The sequence below is a fragment of the Pipistrellus hanaki genome (genome assembly GCF_964339955.1).
Source record: "Pipistrellus hanaki genome assembly, chromosome: 6".
NCBI lineage: Eukaryota > Metazoa > Chordata > Mammalia > Chiroptera > Vespertilionidae > Pipistrellus > Pipistrellus hanaki.
This window is the reverse complement of record NC_140508.1, coordinates 88,309,244-88,337,104: the sequence shown is the minus strand read 5'-3', so window position 1 is coordinate 88,337,104 and position 27,861 is coordinate 88,309,244. Positions and strand designations below refer to the sequence as shown.

At 57.8% G+C, this 27,861-nt stretch overlaps 1 protein-coding gene across 2 annotated transcripts; it reads right to left on the bottom strand.

Annotated features, from left to right (window-relative positions):
- Positions 1-67: 67 nt before the first annotated feature.
- Positions 68-27,861, bottom strand: ANKRD29 (ankyrin repeat domain 29). 2 transcript variants are annotated; one of them, XM_084888000.1, is made up of 10 exons: positions 27,815-27,861; positions 18,347-18,457; positions 16,186-16,284; positions 15,817-15,915; positions 14,610-14,708; positions 11,828-11,926; positions 7,610-7,708; positions 5,965-6,060; positions 5,214-5,312; positions 68-3,312 (listed from the first exon to the last, which is right to left on the bottom strand). In XM_084888000.1, exons 1-10 carry the CDS (start codon positions 27,824-27,826, stop codon positions 3,208-3,210), a joined length of 918 nt encoding a protein of 305 aa, XP_084744126.1. In that variant the 5' UTR covers positions 27,827-27,861; the 3' UTR covers positions 68-3,207. The 2 variants fall into 2 exon arrangements, with proteins under 2 accessions (XP_084744126.1, XP_084744127.1); XM_084888001.1 differs by lacking the exon at positions 15,817-15,915.

Below are 27,861 nucleotides of genomic sequence, written 5' to 3'. Positions count from 1 at the left end.
ATTATCCACAGTAGAAATAATGAAATCATAGGTCTATAAGGAACATAGAGCTTACAGAGCTGAATCGTTAATTCTAAAATTCCATTTTATTAAAAAATCACAGAAATACCTTCAGATTGCACACACACAGGGAAAAGCAGCAAAGGCAAACAGGGTAGTCTATGAACTTTACTTTGAATTGTAATTGGGAATATTTCATCAAACAAATGGACATATGAAAACTTCTGTGGTTGAACTGAGCAAATGCCTCGCGTAGGAATTGCTAGTTCTAAGAGCTCAATGAACTGTGAGTTAGATGAACATAAAACAAGAACCATCTACCTGTGTGCAAATAAATGCAATTTAACCTAAAAAAAATTTTTTTTTAGAAGTTCACACCTGAAATCTTTATTATTTTATTAACCAACTACAGGCCCGGTGCACAAAATTCATACATGGGGGGATGGTTGGTCCCCTCAGCCCAGCCTACACCCTCTTCAATACGAAACCCACTTTGGGGGATATCCGACTGCTGGTTTAGGCCCAATCCCAGGAATCAGGCCTAAATAGGCAGTCAGACATCATTCTCACAATCCTGGACCAGTGGCTCCTAATCACTCACCTGCCTGCCTGGTCCACCCCAACTGCCCCTCCCGCTGGCCTGGTTGCCTCCAGCTAACCCCACCCCCACTGCCTGGTTGCCCCTCATGGCCCCCCGCTGGCCTGGTCGCCCCACGCAGTCTGCTTGTTCAGTTGTTTGATTGTTCCTCACTAACTCCCCTGCTGGCCTGGTCATAGGCAGCCATCTTGTAAGAATGGCTGCATATTACTTCTTTATTATATAGGATGTCACCCAGTAAGTTCAATGAAAAGTAATCCATTTGTCTGTTATCAACCTATGAAACAGGAGATCAGAGTTTGATTCCCAGACAGGGCCCATGCTCAGGTTGAAGGCTCAGGGACAATTTAACTTTAAATAACAGACCAGTTTTTTTTTTCAGTCTTGGGTGAGTGATTTAGAGAATCATATTCCCTGCTGTGGGTAATATAATCTGACCTAGATCACACGTGAGCCTTCTAAACTAGAGACCTCTCGCCTACAGTTAGAGGCCTCCCTTAATATTGTTAATGCTACTAGATTCATTTTAATGGCCCTGATATTGATCAAGAGCATTATTCACATAAAATGATCTAATAAAAAGGCCAAGGAAAACAAGTCTTAGTGGAAAAAAAACAAAACAAAAACAACATTAAGTTTGTGACTTCAATGCATTTTTGTCTTTTGGAAATTTGTTATCAGTCCCCATAAAACTTTGGATTTAGGTCAGTGATGAGCAACCATTTTTGGGCTCTAACGAAGGGAAAAATATTAAAAATCTAAGGCCACATTATTTTCCTCTTCAGAATAAATATTGCTTTATGAAATCCCCGTGCAGGGAAGTAATTGCACAACTTTGCCGAGTGGAAGAAAGTAAGGAACCTGGTGCTGCTTTGCAGCTACTAGATATTAATATTCAGGGCTCAGCAATCCAGACAAGCCTTCTGAGTTTCTATCCTGACGTGAGCCGGTCAGGCTGTGGGTTGCTCATTGCTGACTTTGCTTGTGAGAATGATCAGAATAAGCCAATATCTGTTGGTTATGTTATTGATCATAACAAACTTTAAGAGGACATCTTCTAATTTCAAAATTGTACTCCATTGTTGACTGACTTAAGGAAAATGCTTTTAACAGTACAGCAAGTTGGTTATAAAAAAAAAAACTCCTGGGGTTACATGTCCCTCCGTGTGAACATGTATTTACACAGGACACTGGCTGGACACAGAGCAGAACAGGAGCCAGAGAACCAAAGATGTGTTTCCAAGCCACAGAAACATGCGTGTTCGTCACGGTAGGTTACAGAAGGAAGGGTAGCATGGGTCTATGCGAGGAGGCACAGACCAAGGCATATAGACACCACTGGTGAGAAAGTGCACCGAGTATAAATGTTGACACCAGTCTCCGAAGGATAATTCAATAAAACCCAGGGCTCCTTCTCGGGGTTCATTAGCTCAAGAACATGCATAGAGGAACACCTACTACCTACGAATAACAGGCTTTTATTACTTCTAGACCTGCTATAGTAATAGCGATGCATTGTACTTGCAAGTTTCCCATGTTATCCAAGGACCACAAAGCCACTGGACCCAGCAGTGCGATGTGAGGGCTCCAGATTCCAAGCCTGTTAATGGCCCAGGAAACAGAGTCACAAAAATATAACCAACGTAAAAGCTCAAAGAAACACAAACACAGACACACACACACACACACACACACACACACACACCCGTCCTGTGGTTTGTGATTTTCTGGATTTCCGAATGTGCCACTTGCATCCGGCCCTTCCTACAATACGGACTCCAGGTACAAATGGCTTTTAAGTGTTAGGAATGAGACGAGGATCAACTCACACGTGAACACTCTGTCTCTTGCGTCCAACAGCCCACCTCTGACTTCTTAATAATGCAAGTTCAGCCAAAACTGGTTTGGCTCAGTGGATAGAGTGTCAGCCTGCAGCCTGAAAGGTCCCAGGCTCGATTCCGGTCAAGGGCATGTACCTTGGCTGTAGGCACATCCCCAGTAGGGGGTGTGCAGGAGGCAGCTGATCGATGTTTCTAACTCTCTATCCCTCCCCTTCCTCTCTGTAAAAAATCAATAAAATATATTAAAAATAAATAAATAAATAATGCAAGTTCACACGTCAGGTCTCTGAGACCATGGCTGTGACCCTGGGGTAGGAGAAACATTTTACATGGGGATGACATACATGCACACGCGTAAGGTGTCACGAAGCTACACATGTTAGCACACTTCTATGGAACATGAAAGCTAGAGGGCACGAGTTCATTGGAGGCCAGACTTGTGATCTCTCAAAGGCTTTCTGTCTTTCTGTCTTTTTACTTACAGCTCTGCAGAGGTTTAACAATCAGGGTTGAACGGAGAGGCCCGAGTGAGACCAGTTTAAGACGAGTTTCTGCGGAGGCCATGACAATGCCGGGCCCCGCAGGAGGGGTCTGCTGGCCATGGGAGCCGCCGTGGGAGGAGGGGGCCCCGAGCTGTGCTTCCGGCTCCAGGCACGGCTCTTCGTGGCCGGAACCTGGGCGGGCACCCGGGGCCTTGTCTGCTTCGGAGGGCCTTGGCGGCTCTGCTGGAGAGCAGCGTCGAGTGTGCAGGTGGTGCTGGTTTCTCCCTCAGTCAAATATGCAGCTGAGGTAGCTCCTCCTGTGCCCGCCTTTGCCTCCGAGGAGGCTCAGGATGCGCTCGTTTTGGGTGAGTTCTGCTGGGAGCTGGTTGGCCTGGGAGAAGGTGAGAGGGGCGTGAGCGACTCCCACCGCTGGGGTGGTTTCAGGGGCTCCAGAGGGGGAGCCCCCGCTCCTCTGACCCCAGCCTGCTTCTTTCCTGGTGAAAACCCCACGGCACCTGCTGGGTGCCCAGCCTGAAGGTCTCTCTGGGATGTGAGGGTTACTTTTATACCCAGCGTGCCTCTCACCAGACTGCCCTCCTGGACGCCAGGGCCTCTGCTTCTTGGTCGTGTGTTCCCCTTTCCAGTGCAAACTCCGTGTGCTTAGCATGTGCTCCACAAATACCGGCGTGTGCCTCGGAGGGCCCGCGTGAACCTCCTTCGGAGCAGCCTGCACTCAGGTTCACCGCTCTGGGGCCCCGGCCGGCAGGTGCTGTGCTCACTGGAACGCCCACAACCACCTGCGCCACCTGAGATCCCAGAGGCACAGCCTTCTCAGCTTCTATAAGAAGGTCCTAATGCCCCTCCCCCAAACCCGCCCCTTCATTCAGCCCCGGAGGGCTGAGTCACAGGACGTTACTCCCTTTGGGACGTCCCTGTCCTAGGTCTAAAGATAAGACGGAGGCTTTATCACGGAAGAGCTGTGCCCGTGCCTGAAGCACAGCTCAGGGCTCCCTCTTCATACAGCACGCTCACACTCCCTCTTCACACAGCACGCTCACCCGCCGGGCGTGGAGCCAATCTCAGCCTCTCGGGGAGAGATAAGCAGAGCCCACGGGTCAGGGGCAGGAACGAGGAAATGGCTCCAGGGTTGAGTGGAGAGAAGGAGACCCTGGGCCAGTGGCTCCTAGTACTGCCTCCCATTTCCTTCTCAAAGTGCCCTCAGGGCTCCTGGCTGGTTTTCCTTATTAATGAGTCAGACCCAGTAGCAGGTGCCGATAGAAATTCCAAACGGCGTTCCACCATCCCCCTCTCCCCTTCAATGTGGCTCAGCACCGTCCTGGGCACCACAGGTGGCCGGTTCGATTCCCAGGCAGGGCGCATACCTGGGTGGCAGGCGGGTTCCATCTTGTTAGGGCAGAAACGGAAGGCAACCATTGATGTTTCTCTCTCTAGAAATAAACTTAAAGATCTTTGAACAAAAAACAAAAGTCAGCAGTGCAGTGAGCCTTTTCAGACCTGTCCTAGGCCGGCCCCTGCCCCCGCCCGCCCCGCCCATTGGGCAGCTTATGAAGAAGGTGAATACGAGGAAATATGACAACAGCTGTGTTTTTCTTCGGCTACCGTGCACCTTCCACCTCCAGAGGTGGCCTGACTAAACCAGAGAGTCTGGGTTATAAAAACCACGGCTGGTTCTGAAACAGGGAGGTGGAGTCCCGTTCACGGCATAAAGGGGACAGGGGTGCCGGCAGTCCTCGGCACACGGCCATCTGGCCTCCGGGGCGGCGATGACGACCAGACTCGGGCATTTCCAGGCACTTCGAGGATGACAGGACACTCAGAACCCTGCTCTGCCCCCTGGCCGCCCCCTCCCCCATTGCTTCCCTGCCCCTGGATCGCACCCTTGTTAGCCGAAACCCACGAGGATACAGAGGATACAGGGTTTGAGAGTAATTCTCTGGGTCCAGCCTGGCCGGCGTGGTTTGTGGTTGAGCGTCGACCTATGAACCAGGAGGTCCCAGTTCGAGTCCCAGTCAAGGGCTCGATCCCCAGTGCAGGAGGCAGCCCATCGATGATTCTCTCTCATCATAGATGTTTCTGTCTCTCCCTCCCGCTTCCTCTCCGACAACAATAGAAAACATACATTTAGTGTAATTCTCTGGGTCCGAAGGTACTGCTCACCCACAACCCCATGACCGCCTTGCCTGCCGTTACCAGGCAGAAGTATGGAGAGAGTGAGTGACAGGAGCCGGAGAGGTGGTGCCTGACCGGGGAGAGACGCTGAGCAGGCCATACCTGGTTCCTCAGGGCCGGGTCCGCCCCTGCCTCCAGGAGCAGCGTGACGGTTTTGATGTTCCCGCTGAGCACCGCGGCGTGGAGCGCCGACGTCCCGTTCTGAGAGGAAAGACCGGGTCAGGAGTGACTCAGCGGCAGCACAGACCGGCCGAGGGAGACGGCGTGCGGGAGCCTCCTCCCCTCACGCCCCTCTCAGAGCCACGGCACCTCTGACAGCCTGTCCGCAGGTGCACGGCCGCCGGTCAGAGTAAGTGCTGCCAACGCTCTTTTCTTAAAAAAAGAAAAATAGCCCTGGCCGGTTTTGCCCAGTGGGTAGAGCGTTGGCCTGTGAACTGAAAGGTCCCAGGTTCGACTCCAGTCAGGGCACGTGATGGAGCCGGGTTGTGGGCTCCATCCCCAGTGTGGGGCGTGCAGGAGGCAGCCGATCCACCATGATTCTCTCATCACGGATGTTTCTATTTCCCTCTCCCTCTTCCTTCCTCTCTGCAATCAATAAATTTTTTTTTAAATATATACTTTTTAATTGATTGCAGAGAAGAAGGGAGAGGGAGAGAAACATCCACGATGAGAGAGAATCACGGACCGGCTGCCTCCTGCACGCCCCACCCTGAGGATGGAGCCCACACCCCGGGCCTGTGCCCTGACTGGGAATCAAACCGTGACCTCCTGGTGACCCCTGAGCCACGCGGCCCGGGCGAGAACAGACTCCTCCGCTCCCAGCCCCCTCTTCCGCGCCGGCGACGGTTCTCACCTTCAGAATGCCCAGGCTGGGGGAGAATTTGAGCAGCTCCTCGATGACGGCGTGGTAGCCCTTGTTGGCCGCCTTCAGCAGCGCCGTGGTGCCGTCCTTCCGAGACAGGAAGACAGGGCGGGTCAGCCGCCTGCGCGGGACCAGGCACACCCTGTCCCCTGACCCCTGACCTCTGACCCCTGACCCGGCGCCTCCGGGAGCACGCACAGCCGCCAATTCTGCTTAAAGGGGCCCGGCAGACCGGGGGCTTCTCACAGCACCCAGGGCCCTGCTGGGTGGGACTTCTCTCTCCCAGCCCTGGGAACCCTGGGTGAGGGGTGACAGACTGAAGGGCACCTCTGTAGCTCCTGACCCAGCAGGACTGTTTGCAGTGACTTAATTCCTGATCTGTACTGGCTGTTCTAAGGGGTTAGAGGGGCTTTGCCTTTTGTCTTTTCTTGTCTGGGGGGGGGGAGGGGAGGGGTAGAGGAGGGAAGGGTAGATTGAAATCTATTAAAAAGAACACAAAGAGCCAAAACCGGTGTGGCTCAGTGGATAGAGCGTCGGCCTGCGGACTCAAGGGTCCCAGGTTCGATTCCGGTTAAGGGCATGTACCTTGGTTTCGGGCACATCCCCAGTGGGAGGTGGCAGGAGGCAGCTGATAGATGTTTCTAACTATCCCTCTCCCTTCCTCTCTGTAAACAATCAATAAAATATATTTAAAAAACAAAAAAACAACGCAAAGACAAGTTGAAAGTTAACATCTGCTCCTGTCGTCACTCATTGGCTGAGAAGAGATTTCCCCGTTCATTCCCTCCCGCCTCAGCGAATTGGCAGTGGCACAAAGAGGTCTTCCTCCCGAGGAAAGGAACAGCCGCCCACCAGCACCCACGGCTCAGCTCAGCCGGAATCGGGAGGGAAGGGTTTTCCTTCTGGCTTCGGAGTCGTGGGGAGAGAAAGAGGGGGAGAGGGGGAGTGAAGGGGCCAGGAGTGCCCTTCTGGGGTCGGACTGGGAAAGAGGGGGTCCCAGAAGCAGGAGCCTGCCGAGGGCACGGAGGCCAGACACTGGAACAAGAAAAACAGTGAGCAGCAAGCCGCCTCGGTTCCTATGGGGGAGGCCTGCTGGGAGCCAGGGACACGGGCTCTGTGGCTGGGAGCTGAGCGAGGGGCGGGGTCAGCCTGGAGCCCTGAGGGACCCCAAACCATGGCACCCAGCCGGGCCAGCTGCCCTTCGGCAAGTGCCAGCAGGAGGGCAGTGCCCCCGGAGAAGCAGCCGCCGGGGACACACCCCCAGGAGCCGGGCCCAGGCTCCCCCCTCCCCCGCTGTCCAGAGTCTGCGCAGGGCGGGAAGCATCCCGGAGGAATCACACAGCTTGTTTTGTTTTCCGTAGAGAGCCGAGTGGCCTAAGTGTCACTGTTAGTTTCCGGCTAAAGAGCAGGTGGAGGCGCAGAGAACACCCAGCTGGGTGCAGACCCAGCACAGCCGCTGTCTCCCTCTAGGCTGCCAGGCTGGGGCCTCGGCGTGCATTTCCCCTGGTCTCACACTCTTGCCCCCCGCCCCGGCCCCTCAGCCCCCTGGCCCCCGTGCATGTATCACCGCCCCCCGGCCCCAGCCCCCATAGCGTGCGGCTCCCGGGCCACGCTGGCAGCTGCCACGCAGACTCACGTCCCGTTCGGCGTCGCGCTCGGCTCCCCGCAGCAGCATCACCCTCACCACCTCACTGTGGCCCATCTGTGATGCGATCCACAGCGGAGCTGTCCCATCCTGTAGGAGAGGTCCACACAGCGTCCACACGGCAGCCACACGGCAGCCACATGGCAGCCACACACCAACCACACAGTGTTTACACGGCATCCACACGGCATCCACACGGCAGCCACATGGTAGCCACACGGTAGCCACACAGCGTCCACATGGCAGCCACACACCAACCACACAGCAGCCACACGGCCTCCACACGACAGCCACACTGTGTCCACACAGCAGCCACACAGTGTCCACAGGGCAGCCACACGGCAGCCACACACATCGTGATGTCACCAGCAGAGGCCGGCAGGGCTGGCAGGTGGGGAGCCAGGCCGTCTCGGTCACCGGGGCGGGTACTCAGGGACGGCAGGCTGGCCCAGCGGCACAGGGAGGAGACACCCCTCCACGCCAGGGGACGGCTGAGCCCCGAGAACGAGGTCGCTTTGGAGAGAAGGGCAGAGGAGGGAGGGGGACCCAGGACTGCCACCCTGCGGCAGGTGAGATAACGTGGCTGGCAGAGGCTGCTGTCAGATAAGACTGAGTTCCTCCTCGGTGGGGCTAAAAACAACACACCACTGCCCCTCGGAGGGACCTGTGAACCAGGATTCCGGTCAGGTACAGGCATGGGCTATGCAGGAGGCAGCGACCCATGGTTCTCTCCCATCACTGGTGCCTCTCCCTCTCCCTTCCTCGCTGAAGTCCTTAAACATTAAAAATAAGACGTGATCGCTGCTCTGGAAGGAGCCGAGCCAGTGCAGAGGCGATGGATTGGAGTCTGGCCTCAGGGCTCCAGTGGAGCAGACACAGCCCCATGGACCTGAGAGGGCCTCTCCTGGTGCGGATTACCGGTCAGCTTCCAGCCGGGGTGCTGGTGTCTGAGCTGGGTCTTGGAGGGGGACGAGGGTTTTGCCAGGTGAGGGGACAAGGGAACCCATGTGGACGGAACATTTCCGGTCCTAGTGGCCTGGGCAGGAGTGGCGGGCTCAGGCAGGTGGGCAGTCCAGATGGCAAGGCCCAAAGGGCGCGGGTGTAGCCCGAAGAGTGTGGTGTGGCCCAGGGGAGTGGGTGTGGCCCAGGGGAGTGGGTGTGGGCAGGGCCTGAGGGGCGTGGGCGGGGCCCAGGGGTGTGGGCGGAGCTGAGGGGAGTGGGTGTGGCTCAAGGGGAGTAGGAGGGGTCCGAGGGGTGTGGTGTGGCCCAAGGGGCATGGGTGTGGCCTGGAAAATGTGGGTGTGGCCCGAGAAGCCTGGGTGTGAGCGGGGCTGAGGTGTGGTGGGGCCTGAGGGGCGTGGGCAGGGCCTGAGGGATGGGCGGGCCTGAGGGTGGGTGGGGCCCAGGGGAGTGGGTGGGGCCTGAGGATAGTGGGCGGGGCCAGGGCGTGCGCCAGGCTGGGAGGTGGAGCAGGTGTCTGGGCTCCAGGGAGGGTTTCCAGCCTCACCTGTGGTGCCTTCTCCCTCCCCATCCGCTGTGGCTCACTGCTCTTTGTCGCCACCAGGGGGCAGCCAAGGAAAGGCTATGAGGCCTGGGTGCTTTCCAAGGGCTTTTCAGTAAAACGCTATTAATTGGCACTGACGCTCACAGAAGAGAGGTGCAGAGAGCTGCCCTGCTGGGAATAACTGGGAACATCACACAGCAGTGCCGGCAGCTGTCGCCACAGGCAACAGCCACAGGGGGAAGGCCACCCTTCCTGGCCAAGGCCTCGGTGTCGGCCTACGAAACTGAGAGCCTCACAGACAATCCTGGGGGATAGACAGGACGGGCCAGTCTGACCCGGCCAGACGGCCTTTTTTATAAGCTCTCGGCCGGTACAGTGGTTACCTGTGGGGCACAGAGGGCATCCTGGGGTTTGTGTCCAGGAAGAGGAAAGATTCTGTCCCCCCAAAGCAATTCCTGTGCTATAAACACCGGTTCCTTTTGGAGCGGGACTCACTCCAGTCACATCGGACACAATCCTGGAAAGGGCAGTGGCTTGCCCCTCGACCCCAGCCGTCCCCTCTTAAACGAGGCCGTCCACTGAACCGGTCACCTCCCCTCTGGGGTGCCCTGGCTGCCACAGCCACGTGGGTCCCTCAGGACTCCCGGGTTCGTGTCATCGGCACAGGACAATCCACTCAGCACGTGAAGTATAACCGTACACCAACGTGGCTTTTTACAGACGGTGCCTTAGGCGAATGAATAATATGATTTACTTTACAAACAGGTTTCTCGAAACACCAGAAATTATTTTAGAAGGAGGTTCTGAGGGAGACTCGACCATCTCTCATTTCTAAATTCACAGGGGCCTCCTCCGTAGTGACCTCCTAACCCAGCGTTTTTCAACCGCTGTTCCGCGGCACACTAGTGTGCCGCGAGATGTTGCCTGGTGTGCCGTAGGTGCAGACAAGAATTTTATAATTTTTCACTATTTTTTTAACTTAATATTTCATAATAAAGTAATTATAAAATACTTTCTTTGTGTTTATTTGATTCCTATTCAAGAGAATTACTTTATATATAGTCAATATAGGCACAGAGTTAAATTTTTTAACATTTTCTAATGGTGGTGTGCCTCGTGATTTTTTTCATGAAACAAGTGTGCCTTTGCCCAAAAAAGGGTGAAAAACACTGTAACCTATGCCATCTGAAAACAGCCAGTCTTTTTTTATTTCGTAAAATTAGGCCTCTCATTCAGAATCAAGCAACAATTTCAAAATAAGAAGGATCAACAAGAAAATATTAAACTCTGATCCCCAAATGTCAATTCTGACAGGAACGGAAGACCAGCTTTTTCTAAAAGTGTCCTTCCCCGGAAATATTCCTGAGGCCATCGGAGCTAAGAATATCTTTAAGATTCTGAAAATACAACCTCACGTTTATAGCAAGGTCTGGCACTTGTTAAGTTCTCACGAAATACTGACTGCCCATGGAATAAGACAGCCACAAAACACCGGGAGCTTGTGCCCTGGCTGGTGTGGCTCCGTTGGCTGGAGCAACACCCCATATACTAAAGGCGGTGGGTTCAATTCCCAGTTAGGGAACGGACCCAGGTTGTGGGTTCGATCCCCACTCGGGGGAACGTGCAAGAGGCAACCAACTGATATTTCTCTGTCACATTGATATTTCCCTCCCCGCCCCTCAGGCCAATTTAAAAAATTAAATAAAAAGGTGGGGCGCGTGGCGAGCTCTTCAGGATCCCACCCGGCCCCCTACATTTCGTGAGGGACAAGAGGTCGGAGAGGCCGGCTCACGTGTGCAAACCGCACAGGCAGGGGCTGCAGGGCCAGGCCTGGAACTCAGGATTCCTGACCTCAGACCCCTTTGCCCAAAGCCTCTTTCTTTTCTCGGGCTCTGGAGGCACCTGGCTTCCTCTGGACTGAAGAGGCCGGAGGTCAAGACCTGGACCAACCTGAAGGCCTGAAGGCTCCCCTGGCTCTTCCTCGCGGACTAGCAGGTCTCACTGCGGAGGGGAGCGCAGCACGACCCCGTCTGAGAGGAAACCAGCTTGACTTTCCCCTAAAACTACAGTTACAGTCACGGCACCGTACCCGGAAGTGTTCTGTTAAAAACAAGTTAATCAGTGAGGGGGCAGTTCCCCTGTGAGAGCAGCTGATCGCAATGCCTCACTGTGGACTGTCTGCCACACTCAGAGGGCGACCTGCGTTGCCTGGCAGTTCTGTTCCTTTACGTATCACGTAGCTGATTTACCGGCTGTTGGCGAAAGAAGTCTCAACAGCGTTGGGATTGTGAGGGATGGAGGTGCGGGACCGCCGGGGACTGCACTCCCTGTGGTCGGCGAAGGCAGTGAGGGAGAGGGAGAGAAGACAGCACCTGGGGAGGGCCTGGGTGGGTACCAGCCACCTGAGCCCCCGCCCACCTGCGCGGGCAGCCCTCGCTCACTGCACGCCCTCGGAGCCGCCGCCTTAACCTGGAGAGGAGGCGGCAGACTGTGCACCGGACCTCAGACACCCACACCCACGTGTGAACACGTCCGTGGTGACGTCGGCCTGGCTCCGGGTGAGCCCAGAGCAGAGGACGGGAGGAACCCTGACCACAGGCGGGCGGTGCCACGGAAGCCCGGGTGGGCAGGCGCCCAGAGGTGACCGGCCCCTCGGGGACACCCGCCGAGAGCTGCCCCCGGCCCGGCCCGCACCCCGACATTACCTGCCTCGGCTGGTTGACTCTCGCTCCGGACGACAGCAGCAGCCGAGTGACGTCCAGGTAGCCGCCCTGGGCAGCCAGGAAGAGGGCAGTGGCTCCGTCCTGCGGGCAGCAAGGGGAGGGTCAGAGGGCACCTCCATGTTTGCGTGGAAAGAAATCACCTTTGAAACTCGTGCACTTAATACAGGTTTCCCCTTCCACCCCGTGGTCCACACGCACAGTTAGCGAGTTGTCTTTGGAGAAGGGTTCTGAGAGGTCACATGGAGTCGCACGAAAAGGCAAAGGTCAAGACAGAGCTTCCGGGGCAGGGAGGATGTCTGCGACCTCCAACTGCACACGTCCCGAGACCAGAGCTGCGGACACCATGAGCCTGGCGGAGGCCAGGTCTCCCGGATACGCAGCCCGCCTCTTCTCGTCGGCACAGACCTCACTGGCTGCTCTGTGTTTGTGGCGTGATCTGAGACCACCCACGTTTTACTTCATTTATTTTAAAACGTATTTTTATTGATTTCAGAGAGGTAGGGAGAGGGATATAGAAACATCCATGATGGCAGAATCATGGACCGGCTGCCCCCTGCACGCCCCCTACTGGGGATGGAGCCCACAACCCGGGCAGGAGCTCCAACTACGAATCACACACTGGTTCATACCATGTTTCCCCGAAAATAAGACCTACTTACAGGTTTCCTTCTGAGTGAAATATAAGGCATCCCCCCGAAAATAAGGCCTATCTCCAGACTCTTGATATTGCAATAAACAAGCCATTCAAAGACAATTTGTGCATGGAAATTAATGACTACATTGAAAATAGAATGGAGAGACATCAGCGTGGAAACTTTGTGAAACCTAAACTGCAAGAAGTTGTTGAATTCATGGGAGAAAATCACTGACAGTTGCATTGCAAATGCACTGCGAGCAGGCTACCTTGAGAAGAAGTACTCATTTACAGACAGTGCTATTGCTAAATATGAGAGATTTGGTCCACTGATTCTGAAAGAAATGGAGTCACAAGAAATGCACCAGGAAATTCAGGAATTGGATTGTTATGATGATGTTCCAGAAGATGATGACATGATTGTCATTGAAAAAATGAGTAAATTCTTGATACTGTAGGATTCACAGTTTGTCTGGTTTGTGTTGACAACTACCGTACTATCGTACCGTATACAGGTAATAAATTTCCTTTATTTTCACTTAATAATAAATGTGTACCGTATTCTTCTTCATGGGAAAATAAGACATCCCCTGAAAATAAGACCTAGCGCATCTTTGGGAGCAAACATTAATATAAGACACTGTCTTATTTTCGGGGAAACAGGGTAGGTCACTCAGTCACCGAGCCACGCCGGCCAGGCCGTTGGTTACCTCTATCCCGAGTGGAAACACCTGGCTCACCGGCTCACTCCCCCTCCCGCAGGGGCACCAGCCACAGGTGCAAACTCGGAGCAGCCTCCCTCCCTCCAGCCCAGCCCGCGGCGGTGCGGAGCTAACTGTGCCAACGCCGGAAGGGTGTCCCAATGGAAAAGCTCACCCCCACATGCTCATTACACGCGTGTGAGAGCACACGGTGCCCCGAGTGAGGGCCAGGTGTCTGGTGGGAGGAGGGCCAGGAATGTGTCCTAGATGCTTCCTCTCCTCAGGGCTGTCCTCAGCCATGCCCTCTCCCCGCCTTACTTTTTCCTACAAAACAGATCACATTTGCCACAAACCCTGTGGGATCACAGTGACCACCAACGAAGAGTGCTTGGAGGTGTGCGAACCGCCGATCGCCACCAGCAGGCCAGCACGGCCGTGGCTGCCTTCCAAAGGGCCAGGTCTCCACCCACCGGCCTCACCTCTTTCCCCAATAACCTGGTTTCTTTTTTTAAAAAAAATGTATTTTATTGACTGCAGAGAGGGAGGGAGCAGGAGAAAGAGAGAGAGAAGCATCAATGACGACAGAATCACCAATCGGCTGCCTCCTGCTCACCCAAAACTGGGGATCCAGCCCGAAATCCCAGCACGTGTCCGGACCAGGAATTGAACCATGACCTTGAACCATGACCTCCTGGTTCTTAGGTTAATGCTCAACTACTGAGCCACATCAGCAGGGCCCAGTAACCTGACTTCTTCTTTTTGTGTGCTCTTCTTCCCAAATAAACCCACCGCAGAATGTATTTTTGTTTCTGGCAAGTCCACAGGCAGGGCTTGTCATGTTGCAATGAGTATGGATCCCATGATTTTTGAAGATCCTAACGGCACAGAGACAGGAGATCCTTCATGTGTAAGAGGTTTAAAAGGGCAAAACAAAGGGGTGAATATGATTACGTGGCCTCTGCGCAGAAATGGTCATCGGGTAACCATGTGTTTTGTTCCTTGTCTCAAAGTCCCATTGCTCATGGACCTGCCCCTGGAGCTGCCCTCTCGGGCTGGGAGGGCCGGGGGATGAGGGTGAGGGAGGGCTGGGGACGGGGGTGAGGGAGGCGTGACGGGATGGTGGGGGGAGGCCGAGGGTGAGGGAGGCAGGGGGACCGGGGTGAGGGAGGCGCGGGGGGGGGGAGGGAGGTGGTGGCTGAGGGTGAGGGAGGCAGGGGGACGGGGGTGAGGGAGGCCCGGTGGCCAGGGTGAGGGAGGCCCGGGGGCGAGGGTGAGGGAGGGCCGGGGACGGGGGTGAGGAAGGCGGGGTGATGAGGGTGAGGGGGGGGGCGGGGACGGGGGTGAGGGAGGCGGGGTGATGAGGGTGAGGGGGGGGACGGGGGTGAGGGAGGCCCGGGGGCGAGGGTGAGGGAGGCCCAGGGACACTCACGTAGAGCTGGTCGTGGATGTTGGCGCCATGCTTCAGGAGGGTGTCCACCACCTGCCGGTGCCCGTACTGGCTGGCGGCCAATAGGGCCGTGCCCCCGTCCTGCGGGCACACAAAGCACACGCTTTAGAAATGGCGCGGGCCCCACGCACAACCAACGCTGCTCCCGTCAGGCGAGAACTCTGGAGGATAACTTTCCACAGTGACGCCCAGCTCACCTTTCCTCGCTGGCCCCTTCCCGTTCCTTTTTATTTTTGGTTAATCCCCACCCAAGGGTATTTTCCCATTGGTTTTTAGAGAGCAAGGAAGGGAGGGGGAGAGACTGTGAGAGAGACACACCGATGGGTTGCCCCCTACACACACCCGGACCAGGGCCGGGGGACCTGCCATCGAGATGGTCTTGGGCAACCCACAGATTGAGAGCCACTGCTGGAAAGCCTGAGACCGTCGGAAGACACAGATATTTACATTACAATTCATAACAGGAGCAAAAGGACAGTTATGAAGCAGCAATGAAAGTAATGCTATGGTTGGGGGTCACGACCACATGAGGAACTGTATTAAAGGGTCGTGGCATTGTCGAAACCGGTGTGGCTCAGTGGATAGAGCCTTGGCTTGCGGACTGAAAGGTCCCAGGTTTGATTCCGGTCAAGGGCATGTACATTGGTTGAGGGCACATCCCCATTGTGGGGTGTGCAGGAGGCAGCTGATCGATGATTCTCTCTCATCAATGTTTCTAGCTCTCTATCCCCCTCTCTTCCTCTCTGTAAAAAATCAATAAAATATATTTTAAAAAATAAAATAAATAAAGGGTTGCAGCATTAGGAAGGCTGAGAACACTGCTCTATGAAAGATCACCTCAGCACGGTGTCTCAGGGGACAACTCCCTGCTGGAGCCACGGGATCGAACGGCTCTCCCAGCACAGCCTGGGGTTCGCCTGGAGGCAGAAACCATCTGTGCACACAGGGAGGCGGGAGCATGGCCGCCGCTCCCGTCCTGGTGGCAGGAACACGGGTCCCGGAGCAGAAGCTCAGGACGAGCAGAGAGTCTGAGCTCCTCGCCAGCCCCGCCTGTGAGCCCGAGGGGACAGTCGCGTTTCCCCGGACCCGCGCCCCCGCCCTGAGAAGACAGCGCAGCCGCGTGGCGGGGAGGCGTGGTGCTCCGCCGGCCTCGTGCTCCGGTGAGGATGGAGTCACGGGGCTGACTTACTCTGGTCCGGAGCTCCGTGGACGCCCCGAACTGGAAGAGGAGCCGCACGACGTCATTGTGGCCTTGCTGGGCGGCGAAGAACAGGGCGGTGGTGCCTGACTGGGGAGAGGGGCTGGTTTCATCGTTTTATTTTGTGAAAAACGTATCTTACTGATTCTTTACAGAGAGGAAGGGGGAGGGATAGAGAGCTAGAAACATCGATGAGAGGGAAACATCGATCCGCTGCCTCCTGCACACCTCCTATTGGGGATGTGCCCTCAACTAAGGCACATGCCCTTGACTGGAATCGAACCTGGGACCGTTCAGTCCGCAGGCCGACGCTCCATCCACTGAGCCGCACCGGCTGGGTGCCGTTTTACCCTGACCTACCTCTCTCTGCAGGTTGATGTCGGCGCCCTGGAGCACCAGCTCCCGCACGCAGTCGATGTGGCCGGCGTAGGAGGCGACCATGAGGAGCGAGGTGCCGCCCTGGAGGAGGGGAGACAGGGAGTGAGCCCGGGCAGTCCTGTGTCCGAGGGAGGGCCGGCGAGGAGGCCGGATCCAGCCCCACCCAGGCCCCTCCGAGCGCCCGTCCCGCCGTGCTGGCCTGGCTCCGAGTCAGACTCGGTGGGGAAAGCAACTGGGAGGCTGGTTTGCAGTTTAAAAACCGGCTCCGGCCATTTCCTTCAGGAACGCAGTCCCCAGCGGGCAGGGTCCCTGCACCTGTAGGCAGCAGGAAGCGAGGACCTCACGTTAGGTCCGTAGTAAAGATCCTCAGCCCAGCTCTGCTGTCCATGCAGGAAACGGTCCAAGGTGCCGCTGGTTTCCTGGGCCCAGACTGTCTTCTCGGGTTAGGGGAGAGGACGGGCACGGCGATGAGACGAGTCTTTAGAGCAGTGGCTCTCAGCCCTCCTGACGCCGCGACCCTTTAACTCGGCTCCTCATGCTGTGGTGACCCCCAACCACGACATTATTTTTGTTGCTCCTGTTATGAATCGTAATGTTAATATCAGTGTTTTACCCAAAGGTTGAGAACGGCTAGCAGGGTCGCCTAAGACCGTCGGAAAACACAGATATTTACATCATGATTCATAACAGGAGCAAAATTAGTTATGACGTAGCAATGAGATAAGGTTATGGCTGGGGGTCACCACACCAGGAGCAGCCGTATTAAAGGGCCGGGGCGTCGGGAAGGCTGAGAGCCGCCGCTCTAGAAGGAGGAGCCAGGAGCCCCCGTGTGAGGGGCAGGCGCCTGTGTGGCGGGCTTTCGCCTCGTCTTTGCCACGTGTGAGCCGGGCATGACGGGGCGGCTCCCGGGTTCGGGCCTGGAGGGGCATCTGATGCAGACCCTCCCATCCAATGAGCCTTCTGAAACTGAATCCAGGTTTTTTTCCAAGGGCTTGAATAGTGGCCTGAACCACCGCCTCGGCCTGGCCGGGAACAGAGGGTCCATTCCAGCTGGGACAAAGGAGGGAAGTTTCATAAAACCATCTGCAAGGCTGTGCCTGGGGCGGGGGTGCGGGGGGAATGGGACTGGGGGGAGCGGGGCTGAAGGCACGAGGCCAGCACCCCCCCTCCACTGCTGCTGCTGCCAGATGGAGCAGTGAGGGGGATCCCTGGGCCCCCCAACATCCCTGTCCCCCCTCGATGCCTGCCAATGCTCCCGTGGCCACACCCAGCGGGAAGCAGAGGGAAGTGTTCGGGCCAGCACACAGCTCAGGGCTGGGCGCCCGGGAGGCCCTGTGGGCGGAGCTGCAGTGCGAACCCCAGACCCCCCCCCCACGGAGGCCCTGAGGGCACGGAGCCGCACGCCTCTCCCTGGTGCTGGGCAGACCTCCATGCCCACGTGTGCCACAAAAGCTGGAAACGGCACATCCTGTTTTCAGGAAAACAATAAGGCTCCTCTGAAAAACACTTTTATTTAAGCCCTAAAATCAAAACATCTCTGCTCCCTGGACGCCCCCCCACTCCCACCCCGTGTCTCTCTCATTTCGGTCCTGCTCGCCCCAGACGTGAAGCCTCTGGGCAGGGTGGGTCGGCTGGGATGCCGCAGGGCAGTGTCTGTTCTTAGTCCCTTTAATTGCCAATTAGTGTAGTGTGTTGGCATTCGCAAAGGTAATGAGAGGATGAGGGCCAGGGAGCTCCATTCTCCTCTCCCTCCCTCCCTCCCTCCCTCCCTCTCTTTCCCTCTCTCTCTCTCTCTCTCTCTCTCTCTCTCTCTCTCTCTCTCTCTCTCTCTCTCTCTCTCTCTCTCGGCAGCCCGGGGAGCAGCTGGTTTGAATTCTGACTGCGCGCCCCTCTCTGCCTGGATCAGCTCATTCCGACTCCGGAAGTGCCTCCCCTCGTGGCCTCCGGCTCTGAGCCGGAGAACTGCTCAGGGCAGCTCTACGCTGGCCCCCCGGCCCCCACCCCCGCCCCCCACGCTTTGGACACGGACAAAGCGAGCACACGCGTGAGAGAGCGGCCCAGCCCGGGCGGGGACGTGTTGGAGGGGCGCTCCTGCCCCGGGGACCCTGTGTGGGCCGGCATGGTGCAGGGGCGGGCTGCGTACACTGTCCCTGCAGTCTACGTCCACACGCCCGCTGGTGAGCAGCAGCCGGAGCAGCGCCAGGTTCCCCCTCCTCGCGGCCCAGAAGGCGGCGTTGGCGAGCGGCGTCTCCTTCTGCGGAACCGAAGAGACAGGACCGCAGTCAGCACGGCCGCGGGACACGCCGCCAGCACACGCCCTCCGCAGGCGTGTCCCAGCCCGCGCGCTGATACACTGTGACGGAACGCTCTGCTTCGTTTGGTAAATGCGTTCTTACCAGTGACCCGGTGCGCGAATTCCTGCACATTAAAAGGCGATTAATTAGAGAAAGTAACTTAGTATTGCTATTTGCCCTTTCTCTGTAATAGAAGTGTCTGAGATGAAGGAAAATTAGTAAAATGTGTATGAAAACCTTCCTCCTCACCATGGAACCAAGAGTCAAGTCCCCGCCCACCCACATACACCTCAAAATCACAGGAGACCCAGACCCGCCACCCCTCCCATGGGCTGGACCCAGACCCGGCCAGTCCCACCCTGTCAAGCCCTGCGGGGCAGGGGGTATAGCCTCAGGTCCCCTGGTCCGGCACCAGGACAGGGGCATGGCCTGAGGTCCCCCAGCCCAGACAGGGGCAATGGGCGTGCCTTGAGGTCCGCCATCAAGCCCCACTGGGTGGGGGCGTGGCCTCAGGTCCCCTGGCAGGGCACTGGTGCAGGGGGTGCAGCCTGAGGTCCCCTAGCCTGATGCCAGGACAGGGGGCGTGGTCTGAGGTCTCCTTTCAAGCCTCACGGGGGCGGGGGAGGGCGTAGCCTCAGGTCCCTGCTGATTGCTCATTAAGGCTCCTTATGGGAACTTGGCCTCAGCTGTGGGTGCAGCATCTTTATGATGGAGTGATGGTCAATTAGCATATTCCCTCTTTAATAGATAGGATTGATTTCTGAGAGGTAGGGAGGAGAGAGGGAGAGAGACATCAATGATGAGAGAGAATCGATCTGCTGCCTCCTGCACGCCTCACACTGGGGATCAAGCCTGCAACCCAGCATGTGCCCTGACCAGGAATCGAACCCTGACCTCCTGGTTCAGAGGTCAGCGCTCACCACTGGGCCATGCCGGCCAGGCTGGAACCGGCTCCTGACTCCTCCCGGAACGCTGTGGGCCGGGGCTGTGAGGAGGCGGGTTGTTGATCACACGGCACTATTAATACCGTGTCCCACCGCGGCCTGGCCTTCCTGCGGGGCCTTTGTTCGCGTTTCCTTTTTGCCTGAAGTGAGCTCTGCCCCATCCTGACGACCAAAGCTCTTGAAATGCCGTTTCCTCCTGGAAACACTCCCAAACCTCTCTTCACCCCTTGGCTCAGAAAACCACGCCCGCCCCGGCCTCCGGAGGGGCCTGTGCTCCCGTCCTGCCCGGCCCGGCCTCCCGAGGGCCTGTGCTCCCCGGTCCTGCCCAGCCCGGCCCCCCGAGGGTCTGTGCTCCCGTCCTGCCCGGCCCGGCCTCCCGAGGGGCCTGTGCTCCCGTCCTGCCCGGCCCGGCCTCCGGAGGGGCCTGTGCTCCCGTCCTGCCCGGCCCGGCCTCCCGAGGGGCCTGTGCTCCCATCCTGCCCGGCCTCCCGAGGGCCTGTGCTCCCATCCTGCCCGGCCTCCCGAGGGCCTGTGCTCCCGTCCTGCCCGGCCCGGCCTCCGGAGGGGCCTGTGCTCCCGTCCTGCCCGGCCCGGCCCCCCCGAGGGCCTGTGCTCCCCGGTGCTGCCCAGCCCGGCCCCCCGAGGGGCCTGTGCTCCCGTCCTGCCCGGCCCGGCCTCCCGAGGGGCCCGGCCTCCCGAGGGGCCTGTGCTCCGGTCCTGCCCGGCCCGGCCTCCCGAGGGGCCTGTGCTCCCGTCCTGCCCGGCCCGGCCTCCCGAGGGGCCTGTGCTCCCCAGTCCTTTAAGTATTTTATTGATTTTTTATAGAGTGGAAGAGAGAGGGATAGAGAGTTAGAAACATCGATGAAAGAGAAACATCCATCAGCTGCCTCCTGCCCATCCCCTTGGCCAGAATCAAACCTGGGACCTTTCAGTCCGCAGGCCAACACTCCATCCACTGAGCCAAACAGGTTAGGGCAGTATATTTTTATTGACGTCAGAGAGGAAGGGAGAGAGAGAGATAGAAACACCCATGTTGAGAGAGAATCATTGACCAGCTGCCTCCTGCACGCCCCCCACTGGGCATCGAGCCCACAACCTGGGCCTGTGCCCTGACGGGAATGGAATGGTGACCCCCTGTTCCTAGGTCGACGCTCAGCCACGGAGCCATGCCAGCCGACGTCTCTCTCGTTTGCTTTACAAAGTCAGAATCAACAGGCAACTTACACCCCGAGAGCTGGGAGGGGTACGAGTTCTAAATGAAGAATTTGCTGATCTCAGGACCATGTCTCTTCTTCACACCGCTTACTCGAGGACGGTTCTGGGGGGACTTCCCACACCCACCGGCCCCTCCGGCCTCGGGTGCGACGTCTGTGAAGCCGATGGAGAAGGCTCTCAGCACAGCACCTCAGGTGGCTCTGCCGGGTCAGAGAGAAGCCACAGCCACGCAGCCACGCGTGGGGCCGGCAGAGAAGAGCACAGCCACAGCGCGGCGTGTGAGGGCCTCATTCCAGCACCTTCCGCAGACGCCGCTGAGTGCTCTCTGCATTCTCGGAGGAGAGCAGGCAGAGCGGGGCGATAAGCGGATTGCAAACATACTCCGAATAGCTTCCTGGCTCCGGAGGAGGAAAGACTCACCTCAGATTCCGGGTGAGCAATTCCTTCCCCGGAGGCGCACCTGTGACCGGCCCAGGCGTCTGCGGGGACTCCAGGGAGGTGTCCACGCCCAGGGCCAGGAGGTCCACGCCCAGGGCCGGGAGATGACCACGCCCAGGGCCGGGAGGGGTCCACGCCCAGGGCCGGGAGGGGTCCACGCCCAGGGCCGGGAGGGGTCCACGCCCAGGGCCGGGAGGTCCACGCCCAGGGCCGGGGAGATGTCCACGCCCAGGGCCGGGGAGATGTCCACGCCCAGGGCCGGGGAGATGTCCACGCCCAGGGCCGGGGAGATGTCCACGCCCAGGGCCGGGAGGGGTCCACGCCCAGGGCCGGGAGGTGACCACGCCCAGGGCCGGGAGGTGACCACGCCCAGGGCCGGGAGGGGTCCACGCCCAGGGCCGGGAGGTGTCCACGCCCAGGGCCGGGAGGTCCACGCCCAGGGCCGGGAGGTCCACGCCCAGGGCCGGGAGGTGACCACGCCCAGGGCCGGGAGGTCCACGCCCAGGGCCGGGAGGTGACCACGCCCAGGGCCGGTAGGTGTCCACGCCCAGGGCCGGGAGGTGACCACGCCCAGGGCCGGGAGGGGTCCACGCCCAGGGCCGGGAGGGGTCCACGCCCAGGGCCGGGAGGTGTCCACGCCCAGTGCCAGGAGGTCCACGCCCAGGGCTGGGGAGATGACCACGCCCAGGGCCGGGAGGTCCACGCCCAGGGCCGGGGAGATGTCCACGCCCAGGGCCGGGAGGGGTCCACGCCCAGGGCCGGGAGGTCCATGCCCAGGGCCGGGGAGATGTCCACGCCCAGGGCCGGGAGGGGTCCACGCCCAGGGCCGGGAGGTCCACGCCCAGGGCCGGGAGGTGACCACGCCCAGGGCCGGGAGGTGACCACGCCCAGGGCCGGGGTGATGTCCACGCCCAGAGCCGGGTGATGTCCACGCCCAGGGCCGGGAGGTGACCACGCCCAGGGCCGTGGCTCTGCCCCATTAGAGCTGCTGTGAGCCGGTGCAGCGGGAGCAAGGCCGGTGTGCGTGGACCTAAGCCACCAAACAACGCCCTGTGATTGCAGGATCGATCGCGGAGGCCCGAGGCCCGGCGGGTGAGCAGGAAGAGCGTCGAGGAAGCCTGCAGGGCCCGGCACACAGGCGGGGCAGGGCCGGTGGTTCTGCTGCCTCACAGGCACCCTAAACCCTCTCTGCGCCTCAGATGCATCTCATCCCAGAACAGCCGCATGGAGCACACACCGTTCCTAAGCTCACTGTGATGACTGAGCCCACGGTGATGACTGAGGCCAGACAGCTCGGAAGAAGAGGGTTCGAACCCACGTCTGCCTGAGTCCAGAGTCTGGGGTCTCCGATCTTACTACCCCGTGAGGAAGGCTGAACCCAGACCTCAGGGTGCCGTGTTCTCGTCCCTTCCCCTGTTTACGGCCAGGATTTGGCTCCCACGCGGCTCATGAGGGCACCTTCAGGAACTAAGCACAGGAAGGAAGGGAGAGGAAACGGGGGCTGGGGAGGAGCTGGGGAGAGAGGGGGGAGAATAATGGTTTTTGGGCAGAACTGGAATTCCGATGAAAAGCCAAGGGATCGAAGCTCCAGGTTTGAAAGGGGGTTAGAAGAGTGTGGGTTTCAGTTGTACCCCGTTAAGTCAACCAAGAGGACGTGAGCTCCGTTCCCTCATGTGTGACGGAGGCCACCTCAAACCAGCACCGAGGGGCGCCCAGGAGCCCCGCGGGAGGACACCCGCGCAGGAGGACGCGCTGTTACGCTGCTCCACCGCACGTCCCACGGTGCCCGGAGGGTTCGGGACGTGCACTAGGCTCTGAAGGAGCCGCACCCTGTGCTCTCAGCGCCGCTTCGCTTTGTGGGAGACATCAGAGGAGAAAAAGGTGTTTGCCCCTGGCATTCTGCCTCAGAGGGGGCTTGTGTCACCCCAGCACCTCCAAATCCGAGCTCTAGGCCATGGCGGGTCTGTTCACAACGTAGGTGACCAGAGCAGGCGAATCCAGAGAGCGCGGAAGCAGAGGAGCAGAACTAAGGCTGGGAAGTTCGGGGGAGATGGAGTGTGGCTGCTGCTGGGCCGGGGGCCAGTCCCAGCGTTCATACTGCAGGAGTGTCATCAGAAGGCGATGGGACTTGGGGACTCAACAAGGGCTGAGTCACATATGTAATCGCCTGTTGGAAATGGCTAAAGGCATTTCCCCAAACCTGAAAAGGATGATTGTTTGCTGCCAGACAGCCCAGGGCATCTCAATCTATATGTCATTCCCAACTCCTGGACAAACACCTGAACAGAGGGAGGTAATTCCCCAGTCTGACAATGGACTCTGTAGACAAAATCCTACCCTTTGATGTGTATATCTCCACCTCACCTTAGAACAATTTGTGTTAATAAATAGCAAGGCGTCCTGAGACAAGGAGAACTTGGTTTCTTTAGCCAAGCTCCTCTGCCCTCCATTACCCCCCCTCCTCCCTCCCATATGCCTTTCAAAATTATATTTCGCCGAAACCAGTTGGGCTCAGTGGATAGAGCAGTCGGCCTGCAGACTGAAGGGTCCCATGACTGATTCCGATCAAGGGCATGAACCTTGGTTGTGGGCACATCCCCAGTAGGGGGTGTGCAAGAGGCAGCTTATCGATGTTTCTAGCTCTCTATCCCTCTCTCTTCCTCTCTGTAAAAAATCAATAAAATATTTTTTAAAATTATGCTTTGTCCCTGGACTCTTATTTAATTTATGCACAGCCCCGTCTCCAGGATTCCTGAATCTTCCAGATGGCGGATCAAGACCGCTGATGATACTGCTGGGCGTGCGACTTCTTAGGGGGGTGAAAACATCCTAAAATTAGCTGTGCTGATGGTGGCACAACTCGGGGACCATACTAAAACTGAAATGCACACTCTAATGCTTTTCTTATTGATTTCAGAAGGAGGAAGGGACAGGGAGAGACAGAAACATCAATGATGAGAACGATCAGAATCACTGATCAATCGGCTGCCTCCTGCACGCTCCCTATTGGGAATCGAGCCCACAACCCGTGCATGTGCCCTGACCTGACCGGGAATCACAGAGACCTTCTGGTTCATCAGTCGATGCTCAACCACAGAGCCACCGCGGCCAGGCGGCAGTTCAGTCTTTTGAGGGTTATTGATCCCACTGTCCGGCCAGAGCATCTTGTGGATGCATGTGTGTGCCCTCCCCCACCAAGTCCTTACCCCCGGCGATGCACTGCGAGGTGGGCCTCCGGAGGCGATTCAGTTCACACTGGGCCCTGGCGGGGGAGCCCCAGGGCAGGGGTGGTGCCCGTAAGAGACACGAGAGCTTCCTCTCTCCCGTGGAAGGTGCTGGGCACCCCCTCCGGCCGTGGGAGCTACGGGGGTCCCTGAATGGCAGCCACGCGGACCAACTGAACACATCGAACTTCCCATCGCTTGCTGGGACTCGGGCTGTCTGCACTGGGGGCTGTTAGGAGGAACAGCTGTGAACGTTTGTGTGTGAGGTTTGGTGTGAACATATGTTCTCATTTCTCTTGGGCTTATCTCTGGGACTGACATTGTGGGTCATGTGGCAGCACCCGTGTCTGGCTTTCTGAAGGACTGTACTATGGCTGCATCATCTCCTCTTCCTACCAGCCATGCGTGAGGGTCCCGTTTCTCCACACCTCTGCCAACCACACCTGCCATTGCCTCGTTGATTAGTCCTCCTAGGGCAGTGGTCAGCAAACTCGTTAGTCAGCAGAGCCAATTATCCACAGGACGATTGACATTTCTTCTGAGAGCCGAATTCTTTAAACTTAAACTTCTTCGAATGCCACTTCTTCAAAACAGACTCGCCCAGGCCGTGGTATTTTGTGGAAGAGCCAAACTCAAGGGGCCAGAGAGCCGAATGTGCCTTGTGAGCCGCAGTTTGCCGACCACGGTTCTAGGGGGTGGGAAGGGGTATCTTACTGTGATTTTTAAAAAATATATATTTGTATTGATTTCAGAGAGGAAAGGAGAGGGAAAGAGAGATAGAAACATCAATGGTGAGAGAGAATCACCGATCGGCTGCCTCCTGCACACCCCACACGGGGGATGGACCCCGCAACGTGGTATGTGCCCTGACTGGGAATAGAACCGTGACCTCCTGGTTCATAGGTCGAGGCTCCATCACTGAGACTCACTGTAATTATGACTGGCATTTCCCTGACGACTAACAGTGTTGAGCATCTTTTCGGGGGCTGATTGGCCATTTGCATATCCTCTTGGGAGAAGTCTGCATTCGTGTCCTCTGCCCATTTTAAATATATTTTATTGATTTTTTACAGAGAGGATAAGAGAAGGATAGTTAGAAACATCGATGAGAGAGGATCATCGAACAGCTGCCTCCTGCATACCCCCTACTGGGGTTGTGCCTGTAACCAATGTACATGTCCTTGACCGGAATCAAACTTGGGACCCTTCAGTCCGCAGACCGGCGCTCTATCCACTGAGCCACACCGGTTTTGGCCCTCTGCCCATTTTAAAATCGGGTTGTCTTTTTATCGTCGAGACATCTATCATCACCTGAGGACTTTCAAATGCCTGCCACTTTCAAGCACACAGACGGGGCCACGTCTGATGCCTCTGCAGCCGCCGTGTCTGGCGGGGTTCCTTCAGGGAGTTCTCCTCGTGGTTCCTCCCACCTCTTCGCGCGGTTTCCGTCTGGCTCCCGAACCCACGTTCCCCCCGCTGCTCTCATCGCGGCCACCACGGGCTGTTTGGTTCCCAAATTTAGTGGCCGCTCTTCAGTCCTGAGCGTGGTTGCTTTCTCTGTGGTATTGAACTCCGAGTCCCTCTCCATGTTCATTCCACGGCTAGAGGTCCTTGGCTTACGTCCTGGCACATCTTCTGTATGTTCTCAGACATTTCGTCCAACTGGCACCACTAAGTTTCCTTAATGGGCGTCTCATTTGCTGCTCATTCTTTTTTTTAAATGCACATTTATATTTATTGATTTCAGAGAGGAAGGAAGAGGAGAGACAGAAACATCCATGATGACAGAGAATCATGGATCAGTGGCCTCCTTGCATGCCCCACACTGGGGATCAAGCCCACAACTCGGGCATGTGCCCTGACTGGGAATCGAACCCTGACCTCCTGGTTCATAGGTAGACGCTCAACCCCTGAGCCACGCCAGCTGGCCACACTTAAGTCTTGATCTTCAAGACTGTGTCCTCAGTCCCTCTTATTTTCCACCGTCACCTGGATCGCTGGGTTATCCCACTCATTCACACAGTTCAGTACCACCCAACGCTGCTCCCTCCTCAGCCTCCTCCCCCCTCAGCCCACGCTGCCCTCGGGCTCCCGAGGAGCAGGTCTTCCTGACGCCCCTCGATCCCTAAGCTTACCCGTCCCAAGTGGACGTCCGATCTTTACCTCCACAGCCGGCCCTAACTCTGCGCATAACATCCGCTACTGAGTTCTGCAGACTGAACGTTCTGAAGCCCCTCATCCTTCGACCTTGGACATCTGTGCGTTAGTGCCGGGCCATTTGACAAGGTGACCCCAGCATCCTCCGGGCAGCCTCCCAGCTCCACTCCCCACGCTGCAGCCAGAGACCTTCCCGAGGCCTGAGCCTCGCCGGGGGGTCCTCCGCTCCGGGAGCTGCGGCAGGACGTGGCCACGTGGCTCTGGAGCCGGACACACCAGGGGTCACTTCCTGCTGCAAGACTGAGAGCAGCTCATTAACTAGCTCACCAAGCTTTAGTTTTCTTGTTTCAGTTTGTTTGATTTATTTTTAAACCCTGACAGGTGTGGCTCAGTGAATAGAGCATCGGCCTGCGGACTGAAAGGTCCTGGGTTCCCTTCTGGTCAAGGACATGTACCTTGGTTGTGGCACATCCCCAGTAGGGCGGTGTGCAGGAGGCAGCTGATCGATGATTCTCTCTCATTGATGTTTCTAATTCTCTAGCTCTCTCTCTTCCTCTGTAAACAATCAATAAAATATATATATTTAAAAAGAAGAACCAGGAAAGTACATTCTCTGGGTCTGTGGAGGGCTCCGGGCTGGCACATTGCAGCTGCTCAGACATTTTAGCGATTATTTCCACTAAACCTCTCACAGGGTCCATGCTGCCCGGAAATGTGGGGGTGCGGGGTGACCTCCATGAGCTCTGAGCTGCTCTCTGCGCTGGCGCCCCGCCTGGGCCCCAACCAGGCCTGGGAGGCAGCGGCGCGACCTGAGGACACAGACCCGTCTCCGCCGCACCCAGTCCCTGCCCGTGTCCCTCCGATGCTCCGTGCCTCCTTCCATTCCTCCGATGCTCCGTCCCTCCCCGTGTCCCTCCGATCCTCCGTGCCTCCTTCCATCCCTCCGATCCTCCGTCCATCCTTCCATCCCTCCGATCCTCTGTCCCTCCCCGAGCACGGCCGCAGGAGGCCGGACCGGCTCCTCCCCGCGCGGCCGCCACCGGAGACCGCCCCGCCGCGGCCCGCCGCCTTCCTTCCCCGCACCGACCCCCCAACCCTGACCGCGGGCCCAGCGCCGCCGCCGAACCTCGGGCTCCGGAGCCGCCAGCTCCGCGTCCCCCGCCCCCGCCGGCTCCGGGCGGGGCGCACCTGCGGCGGCCTCGGGTGCGGGTCTGAGGCCGCCCGGCCCGCACTCCTCCCGCCCCGCGCCCCGCGCCCCGCGCCCCGCGCCCCGCGCCCCGCGCCCCGCGCCCCGCGCCCCGCGCCCCGCGCCCCGCGCCCCGCGCCCCGCGCCGCTCACCTTGAAGGACATCCTCCTCACGTGTCCCCGCGCCCCGGGGTCCCCCG

What these genes read in the sequence shown, in the direction of transcription:
- ANKRD29 (XM_084888000.1), bottom strand. An exon ending in ACGTAGACTGCAGGGACAGT is followed by an intron (nt 16,285 to 18,346) that starts GTACGCAGCCCG and finishes CCCCTCCTCCAG; the next exon opens with GGCGGCACCTCGCTCCTCAT. An exon ending in AGCGCGACGCCGAACGGGAC is followed by an intron (nt 6,061 to 7,609) that starts GTGAGTCTGCGT and finishes CTGTCTCGGAAG; the next exon opens with GACGGCACCACGGCGCTGCT.